The sequence below is a fragment of the Sarcophilus harrisii genome, chromosome 3 (assembly GCF_902635505.1).
Source record: "Sarcophilus harrisii chromosome 3, mSarHar1.11, whole genome shotgun sequence".
Lineage (NCBI taxonomy): Eukaryota > Metazoa > Chordata > Mammalia > Dasyuromorphia > Dasyuridae > Sarcophilus > Sarcophilus harrisii.
Window position 1 is genome coordinate 454,113,129 of NC_045428.1, and position 27,789 is coordinate 454,140,917.

The 27,789-nt window shown below is 35.2% G+C and overlaps 1 protein-coding gene across 2 annotated transcripts in view; it reads left to right on the forward strand.

Moving 5' to 3' along the window:
• The window catches only part of NFRKB (nuclear factor related to kappaB binding protein), a 41,033-nt gene that overhangs the window by 1,550 nt on the left and 11,694 nt on the right, over nt 1-27,789 (forward strand). The window contains exons 2-16 of one of the 2 annotated variants that reach the window (XM_031960892.1): nt 2,905-3,054; nt 4,721-4,876; nt 10,357-10,558; nt 11,461-11,588; nt 15,837-16,011; nt 16,604-16,705; nt 20,865-20,938; nt 21,608-21,692; nt 22,244-22,424; nt 22,712-22,820; nt 23,036-23,162; nt 23,434-23,499; nt 26,351-26,430; nt 26,543-26,589; nt 27,275-27,335. In XM_031960892.1, the coding sequence (XP_031816752.1) occupies nt 4,742-4,876; nt 10,357-10,558; nt 11,461-11,588; nt 15,837-16,011; nt 16,604-16,705; nt 20,865-20,938; nt 21,608-21,692; nt 22,244-22,424; nt 22,712-22,820; nt 23,036-23,162; nt 23,434-23,499; nt 26,351-26,430; nt 26,543-26,589; nt 27,275-27,335 (1,572 nt within the window). In that variant the 5' untranslated portion in view covers nt 2,905-3,054; nt 4,721-4,741. The remainder of the gene's footprint in view (nt 1-2,904; nt 3,055-4,720; nt 4,877-10,356; nt 10,559-11,460; nt 11,589-15,836; nt 16,012-16,603; nt 16,706-20,864; nt 20,939-21,607; nt 21,693-22,243; nt 22,425-22,711; nt 22,821-23,035; nt 23,163-23,433; nt 23,500-26,350; nt 26,431-26,542; nt 26,590-27,274; nt 27,336-27,789) is intronic. The other variant, XM_031960893.1, reaches the window with a different exon arrangement.

Here is a 27,789-nt window from a genome sequence, read left to right on the forward strand (position 1 = left end):
TTATATGCACAGACATATATGTATACATTTAGGTTAATGTTTTATCATCAAAAAAGGAAAACTTTTTTCAGTCTTGCCTTAAACACTGACTAGCTGTGTGACTTTGGCCTTGACTCTTTGTAATCTCTCAGCCTCAGTTTCCTTAGCTATAAAAATGAAAACAAAAATAGCACCTAAGATTCCAAGTTATTGTGAGGGTCAAATAATTTTTGTAAAGCTTTTTGCAAAATTTAAAGAGCTATATAGATGCTGATTGTTATTACATTAACACATTGGGTTAAATAAGATCCTCTCAGAGGGAAGGCACTTAGATTATAGATAATGGGGAAAGGTTTCTTGCAGAAGGTGGGGACTTGAGCTTCCACTTGGAAGCTAGGGGCCAAGGTGAAGGGAGAAGGTTCTAGGAAAAAACGCTCAGGGAAGTGGAATGTTTTGTATGCAGTGTAGCAAATCAAAGAGTAGGTGTGAAAAGAATGGAAAGGTAGGAAGAGGCCAGGTTATGAAATAAATTAAAGCCAAATAGAAGATTGTATATTTGATTTCGGAAGTAATAGGGAGCCGAATAGAGAGCCAAAAAAAAAAAAAAAAAGTAAAAATGGAATTTAAGTGTATGTGGAATGATATCACATCTGTGTAAGATTCGTTGGGTAGGCCATTGGATTAAACTGGAATGTGAAGGGACTTGAAGCAGAGAGATCAATTGGCAGGCTATTTTTTCCTCCTTAGGCCACTGGGGTCAAATGACTTGCCCAAGATCACACAGCTGGGACATGTTAACTATCGGAGGCTAGATTTGAACTCAGTCCCTCCTGACTTCAAGCCCTGCACTCTATTCACTGTACCATCTAGCTGTCCCAATTGGTAGACTATTGTAAAGCTGCTATGTAAATATTAGCTTTTTATAGAGGACTTTGCTACAACTCCTGTGAATAAATGAATGAATCACTATGTGAAGTGTTGATACAAATAAAAAAGTAAGACAGCTCCTGCTTACCTTGTAATTAGAAGGTGGGGAGGGGAACAGGCATTGAAGTAGGTGGGTTAGTATTAACTTTCTCTTACTTGGAAGAAACTGAAGTCCTAGAGATCCCTATTTACCCGAGGGCATGTAATAAGTGATGGAACCAGGAATACAAATGCCAGCTTCCTAACTCCAGAATTCAGGATCGTTTCTAAATACTGTCTCTCACAAAACTTACTTGTGACTTCTGCCCAACAGACCTAGGCCAGCCTAAGTTCTATTAAAGAATAAGATATTGTAAATATTAGCATCCAGTAAATGTTTATAACAAATCACATTTTTATAGAGATTTTAGTTTAAAACACATTGTATAAATGAATGAATTTATAATTTTATAGTAATGAGGAAAATATTATTCAGGATATCTGAATTCACTGAAAAAAAGTACTTTATTTTTATAATGTCACATCTGAATCTCTAGACAACTTGGGAACTGAAGAATTGGAAACTAGTTTCTAATAATTTAGGCCATTTTAGCTACTGCTTTTCTAGTATATTGCTAGCTAATTTAGAGCACAGTATATTAATGAAAAAGTAATAAATTCAATCACGGTATAATTCCAGTTATAGTTTTTTCTATTTGTGTTTTAAAATGCATTCTTAAAAGAAAGCATAAGCTATGTACCATTGAGAAACAATTTTAAATTGTGTCTACTGATGTAGTTACTTTTTCTTTCTTTTTTCGTTCCTCTCTCCCTTCCTTCCTCCCTTCCATCTGTCTGTCTTTCTATCTATCCATTTATCATCATTATAATCAAATGGGCTGTTCTTATTAACCAAGGGCAGAATGGTGGTTTGGCCAAAAATTTGTTTGTAAATCTGGTCAAGTTCTTTGTGTTACAATGGATCACATGGTGTAATGTGATGACACTGACAAATTTCTGTGTTTTTTAAACATATTATGAAGTATGATAAGTAGAAATAATATTAATTGCCATAAAGAAGAGATTCACATTCAAGATAAAGGAGCAATTTAAAGACTGAATAGAACCCTGAAATCCTGATTGGAATTTTTTCTTTATCCACCTCCCTACTAATCTGCTCCTTTTATGCCATTTTTTTTGTTTCCTGAGTATAAGAAATAATGCTATGGACATTTGAAAAAGTGTTATAGAAGAGTTCTTGTGGAGTAGGATTTTATAACTTATGGGACCATAAGTATCCTTCTTTAATGTAGCTGGAAGTAAAAAATATTACCTGGAGCCCCATGAGTGTTAGTCATTTTTTCATTAATGACATGACCTCAGATTTCAAAAGGACTTGTATAGAAGATGGAAGGAAGCAAAGATAAATATGAAGGATTGGTACAACCCATATGTTTAGCATTAGGGAAGGGAAAGGCATTGAAAAATTTATTGGTATCCAAGATAAGTAAGGTGGTAGAAGGCACCTACCTGTTCTACCTGATTTTGTCTCATGGTTCAGACGAACTACTCAGGTGATTTAGCCTATACATCGTTGCTGGACGAATATCAACACTCTTGAAGAAGTCATTGAGAATGAGAGAGACTATCTTAGTGTAGTGTGAAGAGGTCTGAATTTGGAACCAGCAGATTTGGATTAAAACTATTTCTGTGTCTGATGTTGGCCTCAATTTCTTCTTTTGTAAATGAGGTTCTGTGATTCTAACTCTGTAGATCAATAAAATATCCTGATATTCAGTAGAGGAAATACTGGATTCTGTATAGACTGATGAACTTCATGTTCATTCCTTGCAAAATTGTAGAATTATTTTTTAAAACATTTTTTGAGGTTTTGGAAAAATAGTGATTGATTACTGGGAACCAGACTGCTTTCACTTAAGGCCAGTTGTGACATATTAACTTCATTTTTTTTTTTTTTTTTTTTTTTTTACTTTTTTCTTTTTCTTTTTTTTTGGATAGGCTTAACTGGGAAGACTTGGATTCAAATCCTGTTTCTATGACACATTCTGTCTGTGTGACTTTGGCAAGTCACTTAGTTTTTTATGGCTCTGAACAGATCTCTTAGAACCTGAGTTGCAGAGAGAAGGTGCTGACCTGCATTGGTAGAGGGTAAGTTTCCTTACTTGGCAATTCTCATACCAATAAAATCACAGATCCAATCCCTGTTCTTTTCCCTTCTAAATTGACAGATTGGGAAAACTAGTAACAGTAACTCATAATTAGATAATGTTTTAATGTTTATGAGGGTAATGCTGGGGATATATTGTACTTATATTTCAGCAAGGCATTTTGATAACCTCTCAGGATATTCTTGTGGACAAGTTAGGAAAATGTTAGGTGCACAATAATACGATGAAATGTACTCATGATTGATTGGATTTAAATGCTATTGATTAATGAATGGATATCTTTCTGAATTTATCTTTCTTTAAAAACCTTATTTTTTTGGTTATAAAAACTACTGTATAATTTAAATTTTATTAGAGAAATTTTTAAATGATTATCATAATTCTCAGAAAGTCCAGGATTTGTGATGCTTCTTTTGACAACACTGTTAACATAAAAGATCTTTGTCATGTTTGTTGTTTAAGTTAAGATTCTTGTTTTATCACTTGTTTGATAAACTTCCCTATTTGTGTTAATAACAATGCCCTTTATCCATTTTACCATACTCTTCAAAAGAGTATTGACAAATCCGGGGAGAACATAATTCTGATGGTTAGAGGAAGTTCATAATGCTGAAGACATGCTTTATTTACTTACCTTTGCCTAAGTCTTGCTCCTAATAGGAATAATAATGTTTTTCTCATTAAAATTGGCTTCCAAAGAGACATATATTCCAGATCACACTGAATTTAATGAAATTTAGAGTTCCATGGCTATACCACCTTGTCAGACTTCATTAAAATTTTGCTTCTCTTTTTCAGTAATTTCAGTCAAATCAACTTAAAAGGGACATGCTTTAGTACTTGGTTCATTCTCATTGTAGAATTTATTAATATTAGAATTTATCAACTTTAGATAGTCTTGAAACTGAAGTATTATTTACGTTCTCCCAAGTGTAAGATTCTTCAAAGATTCTGTAGGGAATTACCATCTTTTTGAAAATGAAGCTATTGGTTAATGTCCAAATGAGGTCAGATCATTGATTTAAGTTAGAAAGATGTTTTAGACCAGGGCTTCTTAAACTTTTTATCCTTATGTTTCTTTTGCACCTGAGAAAGTTTTATACGACCACAGATATATAGGTATATAAAATATATATGCAAATCAAATATTTACTCATAGCATATCATAATTTTGTAACCACACATTCATATGGGGTTGTGACCCACAGTTTAAGAGACTGGACTTTAGAACATTTATTTCACTTTCCTCCTTAATTTTATAGATAAGGAAACTGAAGCTCAGAGGTTTACTTGCCTAAAATTGCACAAATAGTAATTGGGAGAGTTAGGATTTGAAACTAAGATTTCTAAGTCCAAATTCAATACTCTTTCTGTTGCATCTCATTGTCCTCCTGTTGTTGGAGGAATAGTTAGAATCAAAAGGTCTGTTGGACAATAGAAGAAATAGTTGTGGTTAGAGAATCAGTAGCATTGGGAGACATTAAGTAAACTGTTAAAATGCCACAGAGAAGTTAAGGAGTTTAAGAATATAGATGGTCTTATTGAACTTAACTTTTTTTTAAGTCTAATAATTATAGAGGAACTTTTGAGCCAGCTAAGATTACTGGTAGACCACTTATCCCTTGTTATTGAATGCTTTTGTCTAGTGTACTTGTGAAGAGTAAACAATGGATGCTCTGGATCATATGCTTACGGATCCTTTGGACCTGGGGCCATGTGGAGATGGCCATGGCACAAGAATTATGGAGGACTGCATGCTAGGAGGGACCAGGGTTAGCTTGCCTGAGGACCTATTAGAAGATGTAAGTAACCCTTTTATGAATTCTTTATAATCTTCCTATTCTATTCACTTGTACACAGTGGTTGTTCCAGAATTTTTCTACTTTTCTAACTCTAATCTTAAATCATCCATTCTCTTTATCTTTTTAAAATAGTATTTTATTTTCCTAAATACATGCTAGGATCATTCACTTTTGTAAAACTTTGTGTTCCAAATTTTTCTACTCCCCTCCCCCAAGACAGCAAGCAATCTGATATAGGTTAAACATGTGCAGTTTTTCTAAACATTTCCATATTTGGCATGCTGCATAATAAAAATCTGATCAAAGGGGAAAAAATCATGTCAACTCATCCATTCTCTGTAGATTACTTGTTTACTATTTTACTGAGAAAATGGAAATCTCCAAATAGAAGCCTCCCAAGTTTCCTTCTTAACTTCAAAATGTCTGGATTTTTACTAATCCTGTTTTCCTTTACTCTTGTCACAGAGGAAGAAGTATTCCTTCTCCAAGATCATCTCCTATGCTCTTAGTTATATCTCTTCTTGTTACCTCTTGGATTTTGCTACAACAGTTACTCCCTCTTCTTTTTGCATCTTCGGTCTCTCCCTTTCCTTGGTTTGTTTTCTTCTATCTACAAACATGCTCAGGTCTTCCCTGTGTTAAAAAAAAAAAAAAAAAATCTAATAGATCTCTTTATTCACTGTCTTCTTTCTATCTTGCTTGCATATATTTTTACTTTTCATAAGCAGGCTTTGCTCAACTTCTTTATATTATATTCATTCCTTAACACTTAAAAATTTAACTACTACTTTGCCAAAATTGTTCTTTTGATGTGAGCTTATAATTACTAAATCCAGTGACTTTTCTCAATCTTCGCCCTTCTTGACCTTGACCTTGCTTCAGAGTTGATTGCACTTTATTTCTTCTTTTTTTTTTTAAAATTATAATAACTTTATTGACAGAACCCATGCCAGGGTAATTTTTTACAACATTATCCCTTGCACTCACTTCTGTTCCGATTTTTCCCCTCCCTTCCTCCACCCCCTCCCCTAGATGGCAAGCAGTCCTATACATGTTGAATATGTCGTAGTATATCCTAGATACAATATATGTGGATTGCACTTTATTTCTTGAGAATTTCTGCTTCTTTGGTTTCTATTACACTACATTCTGCCTCTCTGATCTCTTCTTTATCATTTTCTTCACTTTTCTTCCTTCTGCTCCTGAATTATAGATTTGTGGGATGTAGAAGACCCTTACCCAAAATGACTACTCAGAGATCACTCAAAATAGAAAGCAGAAAGGTCATTTATTCTACCTCTGGAGGATGAGCCATTCTATCATGAGATAAGGAAAGAGAAAAGCTCATGGTAGGAGGGTTAAAGAAATAGTAAAGATACACAGCTTTTATACAAGAGATTACATTACAAGTAAGAGAGCATTGAGAAGGGGAGGGGGAGGCATCTAATTGGTTGTTGCTATTCGGAGAGATTGGAATGGAAGGTTTATGTTTCTCCAAAATCTCCTGATTTCTAGGAAACAGAAAATCAGTCCTTCAGGCTTCAAATATAGTTGGCTAAGTCTCAAGTACTTATGGCCCTGCACATATTATACAGGTCATAGGGGAAACACAGAAATAATGAAAATAAAATACAGAAAAAGAATTCACATATTCTTCTAAGTTCTTCACCTTATCTCTCTATTCCACACAAAGGTTTTTCAACAGATTTTTGTCTTTTATCCTCCTTTTTCTTTATATTTTCTCACTTAGTCATTATATCTAATGGCTTCAAGTCTCACTTCTATTTGTTGATTCCTGAATCTTTATCTGCATCCTAGACCTTTTTCTTGAGCTGTAATATTACATACTTCTGTGTTCTGCTGACACCTTAGATTGAACATGTGCAAAATAGAAGTCACCATCTTCACCTTCAAAACCAGCATTTTTCTTCCTGACTTCCTTCTTTTTGGCATCACTCCTCATCTCCTAGACTATAGAAGCTTAGTAAGCATTGTCTTAATTAATTTATTTGTTTCTGTGTGTGTGTTTGCAAGGGCGTGGGGATTAAGTGACTTGCCCAGGGTCACATAGCTAGGATGTGTTAAGTGTCTGAGGCTGGATTTGAACTCAGGTTCTCCTGACTTCAGGGCTGGTGCTTTATCCACTGAGCCACCTAGCTGCCCTAGTAGTAGGCATTGTTTAAAATTCATCAACAAACATGAATAATTACATAAACAAAGAAAATCAAAAGAAAATTGCATTTGAAATTGAATCTCATTATGGACAACTTTTTTTAAAATAGTATTTTATTTTTCTAAATACATGCAAAGATAGTTGTCAACAATTACCTTTGCGAAACTTTGTCTTCTGAATTTTTTCTCTTTCCTTACTCCCTCCCTGAGACTAGTATAGGTTTAACATGCGTAATTCTACTAAAAATGATTCCATATTCATCATGCTGTGCAAGAAAAGTCATCAAAAGGGAAAAAAAAAAAACCCAGCAAACAAACATCAACAACAAAAAGTGAAAAATTATGTTTTGATTTGTATACAGTCCCCATAATCCTCTCTGCATCCCGATATCACTTTCCATCCCAGGTCTTGGAATTGCCTTGAATCAGTTCATTGTTGAAGAAAGCCAAGCCCATCACATAATCTTCTTGTAGCTGTGTACAGTGTTCTCTTGGTTCTGCTCATTTCACTTAGCATTAGTTCATGAAAGTCTCTTTAGGCCTCTCTAAAATCATCCTGCTGATCGCTTCTTTATAGAACCTAATATTCCATAACATTCATTTACTGTAACTTGTTTACCCATTCTCCACCTGTTGGACTTCCACTCAGTTTCCAGTATATGGACAACTTTTGAAAAGTTTATACTAGATTTCACATGTTAGTTTCAAAATTGTCTTGTTTGTGTTGTCCTCTGAACTTTCTTTGAACCTCTTTTCTGCTTTTTAAAAATATACTTCATTGATACTTTTTTTTCCTCACCTTTTTTTTTTTTGTATCTCTATCCCACTAATTTTCTAACCTCCTTTCCTTCCTTCTCCGTCCTCTATTGTAACAAATTAGTATAGTCAACAAAAAACATCCACATATTGTTCATTTCTAAAAATATTTATCTCCTTCTGCCCCATTTACTATAACTCTCCCCAGAAGTGGGAAGCATATTTTCTCATGATTGTTCTGGAGCCATGGCTGGTTATTGCTTTGATCAGAGTTTTTGAATCTTTGAAAATTGTTTTTCTTTGCAATGTTTTGGTCATTGTACAAATTGTTCACCTGGTCTTGTTCCTTTCACTTAGAATTAGTTTGTACAAATATTTCCAGGTCTCTGAATCAATTTCTTTTTACAGTGCAATAATATTTTATTGCATACTTATACTATCATTTGTTTAGTCATTTTTCCAGTTTATGGCTACCTTTTAAGTTTCCATTTCTTTACTCAAAAAAAAAAAAAAATCCTCTGAATTTTTTTGTACATGTGGGTCTTTTACCTTTTCTTTCATCTCTTTGGGCTATATACTTGCTAATGATATTGCTGTGCCAAAGAGTATACACAATTTAGCTACTTTTGGGATATAGTTCCAAACTGTTTTCCTAAGAAGGGACTAATTCATAGCAATGTCAAGAGTGTGCTTTGGGCTATACATGCGCTACATTGACTGGCTCAGTGTGTGTCTGCCCTACACCAGCTGGCATGGGTGACTCATTGAACCCCATTTGTGATGGGGATCGGAAATTGCAATTATTCCTCATGAACGAGGAATTCCCAGTAAGTGCAGATTATAAGCTTGCGTTGATTAAGTCCCTGCCCTTTATACACACTGCCCATCGCTACTATCTCGATCCCTTTTCCCTCCTTCCCATGTCCATTTAATCATTGAATCTTTTTTATTCTGTGTCTAAAATGTGTTTTTCATCTGTCACTTATTTTCCATTCTCTCTGTCACTATCAAGTTTTAGGTGCTGCTCATCATTTTTTGCTTCAGCTTAGGCAATAGCCTCTTAATTGAGTTCTCTGTTTTTAACTCTTATATTTCCTCTCTTTCATGCTGTTTCCAATCTGGCCTGGCAGCTCTTAACCATGGGAGCAAATCTTGTGGATAAGGGACCTACTATCCTTACTATTAATATGACTCACTTGCCACTGATTGGGCAGACATCAGCCTAGTTGAAATAGCAAGACATTGTGAGAGATACAGGGATGGTCAGACCATTAGTGCCAACTTAATTAGTAATGCTTCTCTGAGACAGCCCAGGACTCAGACTTCCAAGAACTGTGATGCACCTTCAGATTCCTTGGTCCAGTCCCTATAATTATTGTCAGTGAGACTCCTCTTCCCAAGGCTACCAATCTTGTTTTTAGAATGACACCCACAGCCATGATTTTGGAGAATAACCTTTGTATAGATGCAAGGACCTGTCAGCTATCTCTGGAGTTTCAGTAATTTAAGGATTTAAAGTCTTCCTTCTCAGCAATTATTGAAGTTACAGAATAGAAAATTAATACCCAAAGTGCATGATACTTTCAGGTGGTTCCACATCAGAAAGAGATGGGGATTTATCAATGAAAATAACATTAAAGATGCTCCTTTACTATCCATTTTGCCATTGTATTCAAGGATTATCAGTTCTTTTCATCTGACTTACAGTTTCACGTAATATTTTGTTCCTCTTGTTGGAATGTCATTTTTTGAGAGCAGGTACTGTATTGCCTTTCTGTTCGTATCTCCAGTGCTTAATACTGTGTTTTATACTTAGTAAATGCTTAATAAATTGTTTTCATTCATTCACATTCTTAAAGCATCATTCTGATCCTGATACTTCTCTGCTTGTCTTCGCTCCTTAATGTGTTAAGGCCTTGTTAATAGTGGACCCAGTCATTCTTTCCAGCCTTTTCTTGTGCTTTACCCAAACTGAACTGCTTGTAAATACATCTTTTTAACTTTCTTACCACTTTTCTTCCTTCCCTCCATTTGTCAAAATTCTCATTTTTTCCAGGCCCAACTTAAATATCACCCCTTTAATGTCACATTCCTTAATCTCCTTAGTAAGTTTTCCTTCTCTGAATTCTTTTTTAATGACTCTTGTCACATGTCTTGAATTAGTTATTTGTTTATGTGTCTTACAACTAGATTTTATGTATTATGAAAGCAAGGAGTTTTTCTTATTTATCTTTGTATTCATTTTATCCATAGTAGGATGTCTTATGCACAATAGATGCTGATGAAATATTTGATAACTTTTTTTGTTTGTTTTAGTTTTGCTTGAATGGTATTGAATAATTCTCCATTTCAGCTCCCTAGTCCTTCTCTTACATTAGCCAGATTTCTCTCTGACACACCTTAGCCATTTACTGAATAGAAAACATTGTATTTGGTCACACTGTTCAATCCAGAAAATGTGCAATTTAAGTCAAGCTCTTGTGATTATAAAAATAAAATTGATGTTCCTATTGCTAGCTTTTTTTTTTCCTCCCCTTTTTTTTCTCTTCCAGCCTGAGATATTCTTTGATGTAGTTAGCTTCTCAACATGGCAAGATGTGCTAAGTGACTCTCAGCGTGAACACCTCCAGCAATTCCTGCCTCACTTCCCTGAAGATAACATCGAGCAGCAAAATCAACTTATTCTAGCCCTATTCAGTGGGGAAAACTTTCGTTTTGGGAACCCATTGCATATTGCCCAGAAACTCTTTCGAGGTCTGTAGTTGAATATCCTTTTTTTTTTTGCATGTTTCATTCCTGTGGAATCTTCTATTATCTTTGATTTGTCTGAATCTCTCTAGCACACTTTTGTAGAAATAGATAGCAAAAGAGAATATGTTTATGTCTTAAATTTCTCAAGCTTTTGACTTCTCTAAACTCAGAAGTTCATCTGTTGTAGGAATGAAGATTGAGGGAGGGTACTTTCTCTCCCACTTATATTAATTGGTAATTAGTTTGCTCTAGTGGCAACATGAACAAACATCTTGTCCAACCCTTATAAGTTTTTTTGTTTGGCTGCCTTGACTTGTAGAGGAAGCATATTCATTGGATTTAAACCCCTCATCACCTTTGGCTAAGATACAAATTTGACACTTTTTTTCTTCCTCTATACCTTTATCACATTTGAGAGGAGAGTGATTCTCCTCCAGGTTGTTGTTAGAGAGTGAAGCTTTAAAGAGAGGCATACTGCAGTAGCTAGATGGTACAGTGGATATAGTACTGGCCCTGAAGTCAGGAGGACCTCAGATACTTAATCCTTACTAGCTGTGTGACCCTGGGCAAGTCATTTAATCCCGATTGCCTTGCTCTATCCCATTATCCTCCACCCCCCCACCCCCAAAAAAAAAAGAAAAAAGAAAAGTAAAGAGCAGTATACCACTACTAAGAGATTTGAATTGGGCTCTTAGTACCTATTGCCTATTGTTTTTATTTTCTAATAATTAGAATTTTCCCTAATAGAATTGAGATAAGATTGGTACCCCTCATTGAAAATATTTAAATAGAAGCTGGATGAGTCTGTACTCCAAGAGGCTGGATGAGTCTGTACTCCATCATTCTTTGTTCTGTAGCTCATTTCTTATTCTGCTTTTTAATGTCCTTCTCCTTTTGTTCCTTAGATGGGCACTTTAACCCAGAAGTAGTGAAGTATCGGCAGCTATGCTTCAAGTCTCAGTACAAACGCTACCTCAATTCCCAGCAGCAATATTTCCATCGACTGCTGAAACAGATTCTTGCCTCACGCACCGTAAGTGTCATGGGGAGCCAGAAAGTGGGGGGGAAAAATGGCTCTGGAACATATATTTCTTTCACAGCATGTCTGTAGTAGCTATCTTGATGATAACATCTCTATCTTAAATACTGATGATAGCAAATATATGCATCTTAGAAGTCCACTAGTATAGGAAGTTTTAATATGTTGAAGTGTTTGAATACTTGCAAGGAATGTGGCACTGTGTTAACCTTTTATTAAATCCCAGATTTCAGATGCTTATATTCATAACAAGAAGTAAATTTGGGATTAATAACAGGAATTATTTACATTATAGGTTTGGATATCTATGTTGTAGGAATAAATAGTACCTTTTGTTAGTCCCAAGTTTACCTTTATGAGTTTATACTTTATGAGTATACTAAAGTTCTAAAATCTGGGATTTAGTGAGTCAGGTTAATACTGTTTCACTGTGTATATTATAGTAGGTAAGGGCAGCTAGGTGGTATAAAGGTTAAAATGCTCATCTTCCTGAGTTTCTTTATTAGCTGTGTGACTGGGCAAGTCACTTAACCCTGTTTGCCTCAGTTTCCTCACCTGTAAAATGACCTGGAGAAGGAAATGGCAAACCAATCGAGTATCTTTGTCAAGAAAATCCCAAATGGGATCATGAAGAGTTGGACTTGACTGAAATGGCTGAACAACAACAACATAGGAGGTAATAAACTTAAAGAATTCATTATTGTTTATTTAGTTGATTTAGCCTTATCACCTCACCTCAACCATACATAAAGGTGGCCCTAACATCTTGCAATATCACCCACAAATGGCACCATTTCCAAGTTAATAAAATCTAAAATTCCCTTGTCTGATCACTATTTTCATTCCATTTCTCGCTTCAATCTCAAACCCAATTCTTCCTCACTGTGACCTCCAGATCCCTCAACCTCTAGGTTCTTTTCTAGGCCATCACCCATGTACTAGCTGTACTCTGTTCCTTTCTTCTTCCTGATTCCCTGGAGAACTGGGTCAGGTCTCTGCTGTCCTTTTCCCTTAAGTCTCTGACTTCTTTTTCACATGGCCAGTTTTTTTCCCTGCTAAGCCTCACTTCTGCCACTTACTGCTTTCACTGTTTTTTTCATGTATTTTTGATTGAAGTTTGAGAAAATCATGAAACTGCTAACTGGGCACACTGCAAGTTTTTGTTACCTATATAACCTCAACTAGGCCCCTTCTTGCTGTTTGGTAATCATTTTATCCTTGGCTCATTAACTCATTATCCCACTTACCACAGCAGCTCTTCCAGAACTTTTCATTTTTCATCAATCCTTCAGGGTTTCTTCCTTCTTTATCCTCTTAGCTGAAAAATTTGACTTGTGTTTACTGAAAAACATTGAGGCTGTTGGCTGAGAGCCTCCTCTTCTGTCACTCATATGCCTTCTGCCTCTTACTCTGCCTCATAAAGAGGTAACCCTTCTCTTGACGTGGATTTATGATCTTTTTTTTTCTTTTTTTTCTTATAGCTTTTTATTGACAGAACATATGCATGGGTAATTTTTACAACATTGTCCCTTGCACTCACTTCAGCTCCAACTTTTCCCTTCTCTCCCTCCACCTTCTCTTCTAGGTGGCAGGCAGTCTTATACATGTTAAACATGTTAAAGTATATCTTACATACAATATATGTGTACAGACCTGTACAGTTCTCTTATTGCACAAGAAAAATTGGATTCGGAAGGTAAAAATAACCTGGGAAGAAAAACAAAAAGTGCATTTATGATCTTTTCCCACCCTGTCTTTTCCATCTTCACTTTCTCACTTATCCTCATTCTCTCCCTATCTACTGCTCTTTCCTTTCTGTCCTCAAACATAACTGTGTTCTTTTCTCCCACCCCCTCCTTAAAAAAAAAACCCTCAGGTATTTCATACCTGCTATTCTTTTTGGCTAAACTCCTTGAGAAGATCATTTGCAGAGTCCATTTGCCTTCACTTGCTTTGATTTCATTCACCCAAGACTGCTCTTTTCTGAGTTACTAATGATCTTTCACTTGCCAAATCTAATTTGACTTTTGATCAGTCCTTAACCTTCATGACTTTTCTGTAGCCTTTGACATTATTGATCACCCTCTTCTCTCTAGGTTTTTTTGATACCACTCTCTCCTGGTTTTCTTCTTACCTATCTGACTGTTCCTTTTCTGTCTACTTTATTGGATCTTGATCCAGGTCAAACCCACTAACATAGGTATGCCCCAGAGCTTTGTCCTAGATCCTCTTCCTTTTTACTATTTCTCTTGGTGATCTCGTCAGTTTGTGGATTCAGCTGTTTCTCTCTGTCAATCATTCTCAGATTTATTTGTCTAGCCCTTGTCTCAGTGCTGACCATCAGTTCTGTATCTTCAGGTGTTTAGTAGACATTTTGAACTGGGTGTCTTCTTGACAATTTTAACTCAGTGTGTCTAGAACTGAATTTTTTATGTTTTCCTTTCATTCCTCCCTCTTTCTATCTTCCCTATTTCTGTCAAGGGCACCATCATTTTTCTAGTCATCCCCACTTGTAATCTAGTGTCATCCTTGACTTCTTGTTATTCCCTCAGTCCCTGTCTCCAGTCTGTTGCCAGGTCCTGTTGATTTTCCCTTCATAATATTCTTCACATAAACCCCCTTCTCTCTTCTGACATTGCCCCTAGGTGCTAATCCTCCTGTTAGACTAGTCTGTAGTAACAGCTTGAATATGCTGCCTTGGGTCTCTCACCACTCTACTCCAGTCAGATTGATTTTCCTAAAGCCATTCTGATCATGTCACCTCCCTATTCCTTCTGTTCCCTCTTGTAGCTCACTGTCATCTCTAGGATCAAATATAAAACCCTTTATAACTAGCCCTTCCTCCTTTCCCCCAGTCTTCTTATACATTATATCCTTCCATATATTAAATACAGGGACACAGGCCTCTTGGCTATTCCTTGAATAAGATGCCCTCTCTCCCAGTTCAAGCATTTTCATGGGCTTTTTGCCCTGCCTGGAATGCTTTTCTTTCTCATCTCATCAAGAAAGCCTCTTGGCTTTCTTCAAGTTCCAAGCTAAAAGCCCACTTTTTATAGGAAGGCTTTTCCAATTCCTCATAATTCTTAGTGCCTTTTCTCTGTTGTCTCTGTTGATTATTTCCAGTTTGTTCTGTCTATATCTTGTTTATACGTAGTTGTTTTTATGTAATCTTTCCCATTAGATTGCTCACTACTTGAGGATTGTATTTTATTTTTCTTTGAAGCCCCACCGCTTAGCACAGTTTCTGGTACATTAAGTCATTTCTCAGTCATGTCTGACTCTTTTTGACACCAGTACATAATAAATGCTTATTTACTAGACACCTATGAGTAGTTTTTAGAGTGTTTGATTCAAATGAATGATTATCAGATCCATTGTAGCTTATTAAAGAAAACCAGGATGTTTCAGTGGTATGTCTCTAACCTGTGGGGTTGCCATATAAAGAAAGACTTTTTGTTCTTTAGTAGGCTCAACAAGTCCTATAGCCACTGTTATTAGAGATATGAACTCCAAAATAAATGGACTATTATAGTTTGTTTTCATTTGACATTTCTTAGAGCCAAAGTTGTTTTGATTCTAAATGACCCTCTCAGTTCTTGGTGTGGAAAATATTTTATCTCACAAATACAAATAATAGAATATAAATAATCTCTTTATTTAGCTTCTTTGGGATATTATTAAAATGTTTAGTTTGGGAATTTAATTTTGTAAGAAAGTATTCCTTTTATATTTAATGGTAATTAACATTTGAGGGTTTTTTTCCATAAGAGAAGACAGTATTTAAGGAGAAAAGTAATAGCCCCATCTATTGTAGTATATCAGAAATTGGGATAGCTTGAATAATAGCTAATAAAAATAAGTGGCATTTATATAGAGTTTTAAAGTTTGCGAAAACATTTACTTCATCTCATCTGATGCTCACAATAAGCCTATGAGGTAAGTTCTGTTATTATCCCCATTTTACAAATAGGGAAACTTAAGGTCACCCAATTGGGAAGCAGCTGAAATAGGCTTTGAACTCTGGTCTCTACACATTTCAAGGTCAGCACTCTGTACACTACATTGCCTAGCTGTCTCAAAAATGGGTGTCAGAAATAAGCTATGATCCCCATACCTCCAGAAAGAGACCAAAACTTGCATCTGGCATCTTGGACTCATTGGTGGGTCTGACAATGGTCAGCTCAACTAATATGAAGCACTTTTTTAAGGTTATGTACTCACCAGATGAAACTCTCTTTCCAGGATTTATTGGAGATGGCTAAGACGAGTGGTCCTGCCCTTCCTCTTCGGAGGAAACGACCTTCACTGTCCTGTACCCCTGAGGAAAGAGAGCGACGCACTCAGCAGCGCTACTTGAAGGTGCTTCGGGAAGTTAAGGAAGAATGTGGAGATAGCACCTTATCTTCTGATGAAGAAGGTGAGTATTTTCTAATTCTTTGGGAAATGGAGGTGGGACTTTTAAAACTGGCAGCCTATTTTGCATTTTGGAGCCAGACATAGTCATGGATCTCTCATGCTAAGAAACTTCTTCTCTGGTGGGTGGATAATGGGACTTGAGGACCTTCTTCCAGCTCTAGGATGCTATTGGAAATTCCTGTTAGGTGGAAAATTACTACATCTTTTCTATTTTTTACTTAAGTTAACATTTGAGTTTAGTCTAGGTTCCCAATGGACAGCTCCCTGCTTGGCAGGGTCCTTTCCTGCTTGTCTGGTCCTATTGTGCCCCTTGAGAGAACTGCTTTTCCCCTTACAGGAGAGTAGTAGTAGCTGTTGGCCTGCTGCAATGCGATTCCATCAGTCTGTTGAATTGAAGTCTCTCTTCCTCGAAGAGCCGTTTAAATGATCTAAGTGTGCTCCAGTCCATCTGGGGAAGGGTCAGAAAGAAATGGTGGAACCCTGGTCTCCATGTTGAACCCTTAGCCCTGTTGAACCCAAATGGCCATTTACCCAATCTCCTTTATTGGAGTCCACAGCCACGTTGGATTTACAAGAACAATTTTCTTTTGAAGATCTCAGCTCATGGCTTCCGAGCTCTCCAGCCCGTTCTCCTAGTCCTGCGGTGCCCCTGAGGGTGGTGCCCACGCTTTCAACCCTGGATATGAAAACTGCAGGTGAGAACAGAGAATGATCTTGGCACTCTGGGGAGCAAGCTTCACAACTGTATTAATTTAAGAATTTCTTTGGAAGATTCATAATAGTAAATAGTGTTTGTGAAATAGTTTTGAGAAAGGGTTTAGAACAATTTTGTCATCTTGGAGTGTAAAAGACAGCCATTTTATTTTGACCCTTATTATCTGATGTGTTAGTATCATACTCTGATTAATGAAATTGGAATGATAGTAGGCTTTGCTGTTTCTTTAAAAAAAAAAAAGCAAACAAGCAAAAAAAAGCCCAATGTAGTGTAACTATAAATGAGATGTCTTTTCAAGATAATTTTTTTAGCAGTAATTTTGACAAATACAAAATAAATAATGAAAACCCAAATAAGTTATAAAATGTTAGCTTTTTATATTTGGCTAACAGAATAAACAAATTAATAACATTTTTGCTGTTTGCTTATGCTTTTTTAGTTAATATAGTTAGTTTGGTTGATAATGTTTTTTATGTAGTCATGGTTAACATGTACTTTTAATTCCACATTTTTTACCTTCTATTACTTATGTGTAATTTTAAAAATTATAGTGGTGGAACCCTGGTCTCCGTGTTGAACCCTTAGCCCTGTTGAACCCAAATGGCCATTTACCCAGTCTCCTTTATTAGAGTCCACAGCCACATTAAGATATAAAAATTTATTCAGCCTTTCTCTACCCATTGGGCACATACAGTCTATTTGCAGTTTTTCAGCATTACGGATGTAAATATTTTTGTACAAAAAATCTTTTCCCTTTAGTAAATATTCCTAGTAAAGTGGAACCAATGATTTAAAATATAATTAATTTTGTAATTTGCTCTATATTATTTTAAACTATTTTTTCATATTATTTCTGTTATGTGTATTTTTTTGATTATTAGATTTTGTCCAATGTTTTTCAAGTGCTTAAATTTGTATTTTCTCTTTTGAAAGTTAACTATAGCAGAAATAATTGCTATACATTTAATCATTCCTAAAGGTATCTGTGAAATGAAAATGAATTTTATTTGATTTCTTAAGCAATAAGGAGCATTTTATATTTAGTATTTTTATTTCCCCAGTTATATATAAAATTTTTTTATATTTGTTTTTGAAACTTGAGGCCTTCCTCCCCATCTTCATCTCCCTTTAAGAAGGCCACATGTGAAGTTATACAAAACATTTCCATATAAGTCATGTTGTAATATATCCTCCTCCCTCCTCTTCCTAAAAAAACTTCAAGAAAAAAAAAAAGAACATGCTTCAGTCTGTATTCAGACACAATCAGTTCTTTCTCTGGGTATGAGTAGCATTTTTCCAAGTCAGTCTTTTTTTTTTTTTTTGCCAAGGCAATTGGAGTTAAGTGACTCGCCCAGGGTCATACAGCTAGGAAGTGTTGTTTCTGAGACCAGATTTGAACTCAGGTCCTCCTGACTTCAGGGTTGGTGCTCTATCCACTGTACCACCTAGCTGCCCTTGAGTAGCATTTTTCATCATAAATCTTTCAGAGAAATCATGGATCATTGTAGTGCTGAAAATAGCAAAATCATTCACACAACATTATTATTGCTTTGTATACAGTACATTTCACTATGCTTGAGTTCATGAAGTATTTTCCAGGTTTTTCTGAGAGCATACTGCTCATCATTTCCCATAGAACAATAATATTCCATCATAATCCAATACCACAGTTTATTCAGCCATTCTCCAGTTGATGGAGAATCCCCTCAATTTGCAATTCTTTGCCCTGAGAAGAGAGCTGCTATAAATATTTTTGTATATATAGAAAATAGATATATATGTTTGGGGGGGGGGGGGAATCTCTTTTGGGATTTATGCTTGGTAGGGGTATTGTTAGGTCAAAGGATATGAATGATTTTCCAGCCCTTTGGGTATAGTTTATATCTTTTGATCATTTATTACTTGGGAAATAGCTCTTATTTTTTTTACTCAGAGCAACATTTTAGAAAGAATTATCCAGTTGGTTTTTGGGCCCACAAATCTACTGATACTGAGCCATGTTGGTGAAATGTTGTTCCTCTTAATACAAGATTTTTGACAAATTATGCAGAAACATTTTTATATAATTTAGTTTTTTTATTTTTTCATTTTTATAGAATTTAGTTTAAAGGGCCTTCAAATTCATTGTCAATCTTCTACCTACTGTAGGAATTCTCTTCACAATATCATCAATTATTTATTATGGCTTAGTAGTGCCAAGCATTGTAGAATGCGCTGGGGATACAAATTCACTGTCCCTTTATAGAGAGTGATTTAGTCTCTGCTTAAACATTTAATTGATGAAGGGGGGTGCTCATTCTCATAAGGTGGTTCTTTGCATTAATGAAAACCTAGTTTTTTCTTGATAGTGAATTGTGGCTTTTCCATCTTTTCTTTATATTGGCTTCTGAAGTACATATATATATATATAAAATAGTCCCTCTTATGAGTAATAGTGCTTCATATATTTGAAGATTGTGATAATGTCCATCCTAGCCTTCTTTTTCTCAGGTTAGACCTTTTGAGTTTCTTCAGTTTTTCATAATGACAATATTCATAATTTTATAAATTCCGGATCCTTCACAGTACTATATTGGTCAGATTTCTTGCACTGTACTTCAGCTTATTTTTGTTAAAATTCAGTGTCCAGAACATATACCAAGTATTGTCCGACTAGGACAGAGTACAAATGATTATTACTTAATGTTTCATTCATTTAGTCTAAACCTGGTAGCCATTCGTAATATGTAAATAAGAAAAAAAAAATGATCTTTTGAGAAATCATAAATTCTTTGCAGTTTTTTTTTTTAAGTTTTAATATACTTGTTTCTGTGTCCCCATGTGAATTTTTCTTCTATGTATTTTTTATTTTGTTGCTGCTGTTATTTTTATAGTTGGGATCAATACATATTCTATTTCCTTCAGTTTATGTGGAACTGCCCAGATTCTTTGTATTCTATTTGTCATTGCTTAGAATGGAATCATATTCCGTTATGTTTTTTTTTTATTACATCTTGTTTAGCCATTCCTTAATGTTGGAAATTATATGGTTATTTTTGCATTCATTATTCTTACAAATTATGCTAATATTAATATTTTTGATTGAAGAAATATTTTAATAAAAACAAATTAGTAGCCATCAATTAAGACAGAATATTGCACGTGTACTATAGGCTTTTTCTACTTAGTTGTTTTTTTTTAAGTATACAATAATTTGTAGTAAGTTAGTAACTAATCATTTTGTTTGATCTGTGTTATGAATATTTTTGGACTTAAGAGATTTTTCCTGACAATAACATTCATGATATACAGTTCTGGTAATGAGATCCTTTGATAAAGAACATCAACAATTTTCTAGGTGATATTTTATGACATACTGCTTTTCATAAAAGGTATACTAATTCATAGTTGTAGTAATATAATATTTGCATTTTACATAACTTCATCAAGACTGAAATTTGCTAATTTTTTAAAACCAGTTTAATGAGTGAAAGGTCATATTTTTAAGAGTTGTTTTGATTTGCATTTGTCTGATCATTTGAGTCTGAAATTTTTTTCAGATGGCTATTGATAATTTATTTTTCTAGGATTGTCTATTCAGCTTCAGACTTTTCTCTTGGGGAATGACTTTTACTCATTTGTATAAATTTCTTGTTAGAGTTTTAGATGTTAGATTAAAAATATATATATGTGTATGTATATATATATATATATATATATATATACATACACACATATATATTTATGGCAAAGATATTTTCCCCTGATCTCTTTCTTAAATCCTTTTTATTCCAGATGAATTGCTATGTATTGTACAAAAGATCCTTTATACCCATTTTGTAACCTATTATTTCTTCTTTTTATTACCTACATAAGTGCTTTTCTTTTTTCTATAAATTACAATAGATATTTCATTTAATAGATTAATTGTATAAGAAAAATTGGTTATTGATCCATTTGAAGTATATTGTGGCATGTGATAAATCTGTAGATCTAATCCCATCTGTCTCAGTTTGGGTTAATGATTTACCTAATGTTTTTTATTTTACCTTCCCTTTTTTGGATATTTCTAATAGGACAACTTAATATTTCATTAACATTTTAAAATTTGAGCACTCTGTTAGTAAAGCACCCAATATGGTTTGGTTCATTTTGCTCAGATAAACTAGAGCTGGGGGACAACGATCTGAAGATGATGTTAAAGAAACACCATGAGAAGCGGAAACACCAACCTGTAAGACATGGGGATTATCTATGGTTATCAATTTAATTTCTTGGGACATGAAATCCTGTGGAGAACACAGGCCTAGAAGTTTCCATTCTTTTATATATATATTTTTTTATTGTTAGAGGAGAGAGGGTAAGAAGAACAGCTACAAATAAGTTCATTGACAGAAAACATATATGAGGAACAAATCAGAGAAAGTATAGAAATATGAGAGTTAATCCTTTCTTATGTTTTCATTGTCTTAATAGCAAGAAGGAAGGAAGAAGTCAATCATTTATTAAGCTTATTATATGCTTTTCAGATATTATCTCATTTAATCCTCACAACAATCCTGGGAGTTATGTATTGTTATGATCCCCAATTTTATAGATGTGGAAACTGCCATGCAGAAGTTAAATTACTTGTTTAGGGTCACACAATAAGTGTTTGAAGCTAGGTTTGACTCACATCTTCCTGACTCTGACCTAGAGCTTTAAACCTTTATGTCATCTAGCTACATCTAGACAGCTTATAATATAAGATCCCATCCATCCTAATTTGATTTTCTTGTGCACCTCCTTTAAGAACAGAGTAAACATGAGGTCTAAAGTCATCTGTTGAATGGGCTGGTAAAAATTACAATTCAAGTTACTCCTTCCTGCCCACCATCACTTAGTCTTTACAATTCTCATCCAGGATCACCCAGATCTTTTGACGGGGGACCTGACTCTCAATGACATCATGACACGAGTGAATGCTGGCAGGAAGGGATCCCTTGCAGGTAAATAACTTTGTATTTCTTCCAGAGTTTTCATGATGGGATTGAACTGTCAAAGTGAAAATAAGTGTGCTTCTAAGTTGTTAAATAGCATGCAGCCTAATAAGCCTCTACAAAAGTAAACTTTCAGCTTCTTCCTTAGGCATAAATATGCATATAAAAAGTTAATGCAGAATTACTATGATGGATAATATAATCTATTATTTATTGTCTAATGATAGGCTCTGAAGAGACAGACAAAAAAGAAATGGTCATTGGGTTCAAGACACACTTGGCATCCTGAGATATAGCATGTATTTATATAGTTATGTACACAATGTAATTAGAATTTGGAGGGAGTAAGAAAAACCTCATGTATCTTTAAAGCAAACTATATTTTGATATACTTCTATAAGTGTTAAAGCTAAACTGCTAACCTCCAGTATTAGAATCTAAAGGTCTCCTTCCTCTGATTTGTTTTCCTTATACTAGCATATCACCTTCAGATAATGTACCTCATTTTCTCATGTAGAGACCATTGGTTTTTATCTTCCTCTCTTGTTTTTTCTTACTAGCACTGTTTGACTTGGCTATCCTCAAAAAAAAGGCGAAAGAGAAAGAGGAGAAGAAGAAGAAGAAGCTGAAAATGATAAAATCCGAGATAGATGATCTAGCTGAACCTTTGAGTAATCCAGAGGGGATTCCACCCCTATCCGAGGCCCCATCCCCACTGCCAATCTCTGCCATCAAAGAAGAGTAAGAAAGAGACAGTAACTCCCCAAGGATGAATGTTAAACAGACATGTTAATGAATTTTACTTGGATATGTTCTCCTGAATTTATTACCCTCTAATTCTCAGAGCTGTCTGTTATGCGAAATTCTGGTGATTCTTGGATTTGTGGCTTAGATCAATCCTTTATGCACAATTTGTGGTCTTTGAATGAGCACCTGGAGAGCTGTGGGAAGTACTGAGGATTAGGACCAGTCTAGGAATCAATTCATGATGGCCTCTGCAATTGCTTTTTATCTTTACTTCCTCATAGGCCTCTTGAAGATCTCAAGCCCTGCCTTGGAATCAATGAAATATCATCTAGTTTCTTCTCTCTCCTACTGGAGATCTTGCTCATGGAGGGACAGGCTAGTCTTCCTATGGTAAGAATGTCTGGGAAATCAGAGATGTAAAGAAGCAATTTTAAAGAGGAAAGAAGCAGTAACCAGATGATTGCTTGGGAGATCCAACTCTAGCAGTCTCTATATAGATTTGCTTCTGGCTGGCTTTGTGACTTTGGACAAACTTTTCTATTATTCTTGAATTGTCTGCCCTCTCAGAATCCCTGGAGTGATTGATCCTTTTGTTCCTTTTGCAGCTGGAAGAGCGAGTCCTCGATTGGCAGTCATCTCCTGCCAGTACCCTTAATAGTTGGTTCTCCTCAGCTCCCAACTGGGCAGAATTAGTGTTACCATCCCTGCAGTATCTTGCTGGAGATAGCCGAGGTGAGGTGTTTGTTCTAGTAGAGACAACATATATGTTTATATTTTTTGCTTTAGGTTTGAATTGCCTTAGTGCACTGCTGCACATTTTTGGCTGATTTTTCCAATTCCAGTGCTATGTTCCTATAAGCTTCCATAGCAGTCCTTTGAAGTCTTCTTGACATTGCCACTCTGGCCTACTCTGAGGGTCTGGCTCACCTCTTTCTGGGTCAGTAGAAAGTAAAAGACTGTTTCTGACATGTGCAATTTGCTGATTTGAACTGTCTCCTTACAGCTGTTCCTTCTAGCTTTTCTCCATTTGTTGAGTTCAAGGAGAAGACCCAGCAATGGAAATTGATTGGTAAGTAGTATATTAGCTTCTTTATACTCATGGCCTTTGCTCTTTCACTTTCTCTTTGTTGTTTTTCCCTATTTAATCAATGAAATTCTGAAGACTGAGTAAAATAATTGGTCTCAACCCTTTTTTGTCCAGAGAAAACTTTTTTGTGTGTGTTTTAGTGCTTCAAGCTTGGTAGAGTATGCTCATAATTTCAGGCTGGAGTTTTATTGTTTAGATTTTAGTTACCGATGTGGAAATTTCCACTAGTGTAATCTTTCTGATCTGTTCAGTCTTTCTCACTGGAAGCTTTTTGTATTTTTTTTTTTTTTGTCCTTTTTTTTGTCCCTTTTTCCTTCTGTTTAAACGACAGTGCCTTGCACAAATAGGTGCTTAATAAATATTTCTTCAATTATAGACTAATTATAGCTTTACTGTTATACTGAATATTTGGGGTTTTTTTGAATTCATAAACATCTTTTAATTGTTCCATCTGTTAGAACACTGGATTGTAATGATTATTCAGCCCAGAGAATTTGCCTTGAATTGTTTTTTTCTTAATTGTAGGAATTTTCTTTTTAGTGAAACTATTATGAAATTAGCATAGGGTAGATAGCTTTGCCCTAGAATGGTGAAATCTAGGCTTGAGAGTAGAGCACGTTACCTCACTAGGAGGAGCAATCCCTGTGGTGATTGCTGCTGTCTCCTCTCCTGGTCCTCTATTGCTCCTCACTTGAACTGCTGTATATGGCAGCTGCTGTCTTCAGGATGCTTTTGTGATATTAACCACAATCTCAGGATCACTTTTGAAGGAGGAATTCCTCCCTCACTTCACATCGTCCTCCCATCCCTCCCCACATAAACATCCTTCTCAAGGTTCTGTCCCTGTGTCACCCATTTCCAGGACCCACTTTTCTTCTTTGCCCTCACTGGCATTGGGGAATGGTGTGGGGTATTTGAAGGCTGAACTTTTCCTGGTGTGACTGGTCTGTGAGAGGCTTGTTTGATTTTCTAAACATGGAATTTGCTAAGGGTTCTCAGCAGGATCAGCATCCATTCCTATATTTCTAAAGGTCATGCGATTTTAGTTTTCCCTCTCAGGTTTTTTTAACTTTCTTTCTAGATCTGATTTTTCTTGTGCAGCAAAATAACTATAAATATGTATATACATATTGTATTTAGCATATACTTTAACATATTTAACATGTGTTGGACCAACTGCCATGGTGGGGTAGGGGGAAGGAGGGGAAAAGTTGGAAGAGAAGGTTCTATAAGAGTCAATATTGAAAAATTACCTATGCATATGTTTTGTAAATAAAAACCTAAAATTAAAAAAAAAAATTAAGGTCATGCGAAGGCAATTTCCTATAAGTGAATGAACTCAATACTCCTTAACTTTTTTGTGTATGTATTTGTGTGCAAAATATATACTTACCAGTTTTTAATATTAGGCCTGACCACTTATTACAAGGAGTTTATTCAGAATATTAGGGGAGTTTTTCCCTTTTTTTCCTTTGGGTCTTAAAAACCCCTTCATTTAGTTTGAGCATAAGGGGTGTCTTTTGAATACTTACCCAAGTAGCTATGTGACTCTAGGCACTTAACCCTAATTGCTTCATACACATCCCCAAAATTAATAATAACTTGCCCAAACGTAGTAGGTTCCTAAATGAAACATGAACCCCGAGAAAATAAATGAGAGAGGAACCCAGATGAATTCCCTCCCTTTTAAACAAACAAAAAAACCACAACTTCTTTTTCTTTATCCTTTTGAGGGAAAAGAAACTTTTCTAGAACAATGAATTTATCTATTTTCTAAGGAATAGTTTCAGCCTCTGCTCTGCTTTGCCTTGCCAGAGGGTCATGCCAATTTTGGGGAAATCAGCATACAAAAAAATTCTACATATTGGGCAATGTGTATTAGTTATATTTAAAAAAAAAAAAAAAAAGACCTGTATAACTCTACAGGAATCAAATTAGAAGGAAAGAACAAAATCCTTTATTTAGGTCCCATTGCTAAAATGAGGCTTGGAGAAATCAAGAATTAACTTTTCCTTATCCCTCAATCTCCTTGAGTTGTATCTTCCTACTCCCTTTAATCTTTCATAATTTGACAGAGAGGACTGGTAAAGAAATGGGTAGGTTGATTGCTTGGGATTTGGGGATCAGAAGGGAAGATAGGGAAGCTTTTGGATGTACAGTAGACTCACCAATCTTGGCAGCATTTTGAATACCTTGCTGGGCTTACAAGGATTTATTCTAACCATTCTTTTTAAGACACATACCTGGAAAATGAAAAGTTTTGGTGGATTGAAGTGAAATGATCATTTTTCTCTCTTCTGGATCCTAATTATTTTTACTCTTATGTGGAAAAAAAAATTTGTTTTTTTTTGTTTTTTTTTTTTTACATTATTATTATTGAAGCATATGCATGGCTAATTTTTCCAGCATTGACTCTTGCGTAACCTTTTGTTGCAAATTTTCCCCTCCTTTCCCCCAACCCTCTCCCCTAGCTGGCAGATAGTCCAATACATAGTAAATACGTTGAAATACATAATAGATCTAATATATGTATACATAAAAATTTTTAGTTTTAACTCTAGGTTTGTATTTGAATAATCCATTTTAGGGAAAGTCAATAATTGATTTTACTAAAGAAAGGGGTTTATGGTATTGATATTTGTTTTGTGAAGGAAATTTTTCCCTTTCTCATTTCTTAAATCTCATAGGAGACACATGAAAAGCAAATTGATTAATTGGTGAATATTGCTCTTGAGTGTCTCTTGCAGATTGTTCAGTGAAATGGTAATAGTTAGGATTTTTAGTATTGTATTTAGATCTGATTGTGTTTATTGTTTTCTGATTCTACTAATAGGTTCATCTCAAGACAATGAAAAGGAATTATCTGCCTTATTCCAACTGTGGCTAGAAACCAAAGACCAAACTTTCTGTAAGGTATGACTTTCAAGAAGTTTCAGAATCTCTTCACAAGATTTTCTTGACTCTTGAGGTTATTCAAAGTTTTCAGAAGTGTCCCTTTAGTAGTTACATTTGCTTTGTTGTCCAGCAGGAAAATGAAGACAATTCAGATGCCACAACACCAGGTCCCCGAGTGTAAGTATAGAATAATTAACTCTTTTGGGTATTACTGATATTTATAAGGCCTTACTTTTAGTCTTTTAAGTCTTATGGCCATTCTAAGCCAGCCCTCTGGATGCTTTCTAGTTTCTCAGTGTCCTTTAGGTACTGTCCACACAATGCTGGAACAACAATGTTGATTCATTGTGCTTTTAAAGTCCACTAAAAGCCTCAAGAGTTTTTTGGTATACATTGTGGTTTAGCTATCTTTCTTGCATCTTATACTTGTGTAATTGAATTTTCCCCAATGAGGAATAGACAGTGAAGATACTTGTGAACTAAATATCTAAACTTAAAAAAAAAATGTATTGCCTAAAGCCCCATTATTCTTTGAACCTTTCTATATAGCCCTCAAAATGTGTTTAATACTAATCATGTATGTACACATAAGGAACCAAAGATATAAAACATGATTTACCTATTATTATAAGTGCCAAAAATCAGTCTTCCCATCTGTTAGACAGATTGTAGAATAAGTCATTGAGACAATACTTCGTGGGACTTGGAAGAGGGGAGATTCTGTCCTTGTTGTGAAAGAGGGGTCGTGGAGATGGGAAAAATTCAGGTAGAAAATGTGGGAAGATTGTAGAGTCCATAGTTGGTAGGTACTGTGGATAGAGATGAACCTGCCACTTAAAGTTGATTGAAAACTGTGTTTCAGGAGAACTGACTATGTGGTCCGGCCCAGCACAGGGGAAGAGAAACGAGTTTTTCAGGAACAGGTAAGGAAGAACCTGAAACAGTGTGAACCCTGGGATTAGTGAAAATTTATGAAAAAAGCCTCAGGTCCAGTTGTTGTATCTTAAGTTCATTTTGAAAAATCTAGTCTTTTATGGCTTCTTTTAGTTCCTATTACTGTGTTAGAAGTGAAAATGCTCTCATCACTTTTTCTTCATCTGTAGCAGCAAAAAAGTGTTTGTATAGCTACTTAAATTACTTTGACAGACATTAAATGCCAAGAACATTGTGTTAGAATGCTAAGAGATATACCAAGACTAAAAAAAAAAAAAAAAAAGACACAAGCTGTTCACTTAAGGAGCCTATAGAAGTAAAACATTTGTGGGTGGCAGGAAGAAGGAGTTATAGCTTACCAAAATATAGAGCATGAATGCTGTGCAAAGGTCAGTGAAGGAAATATTTTTGATTAAGAAGTTGATTTTTGTGTTTCATTGAGCA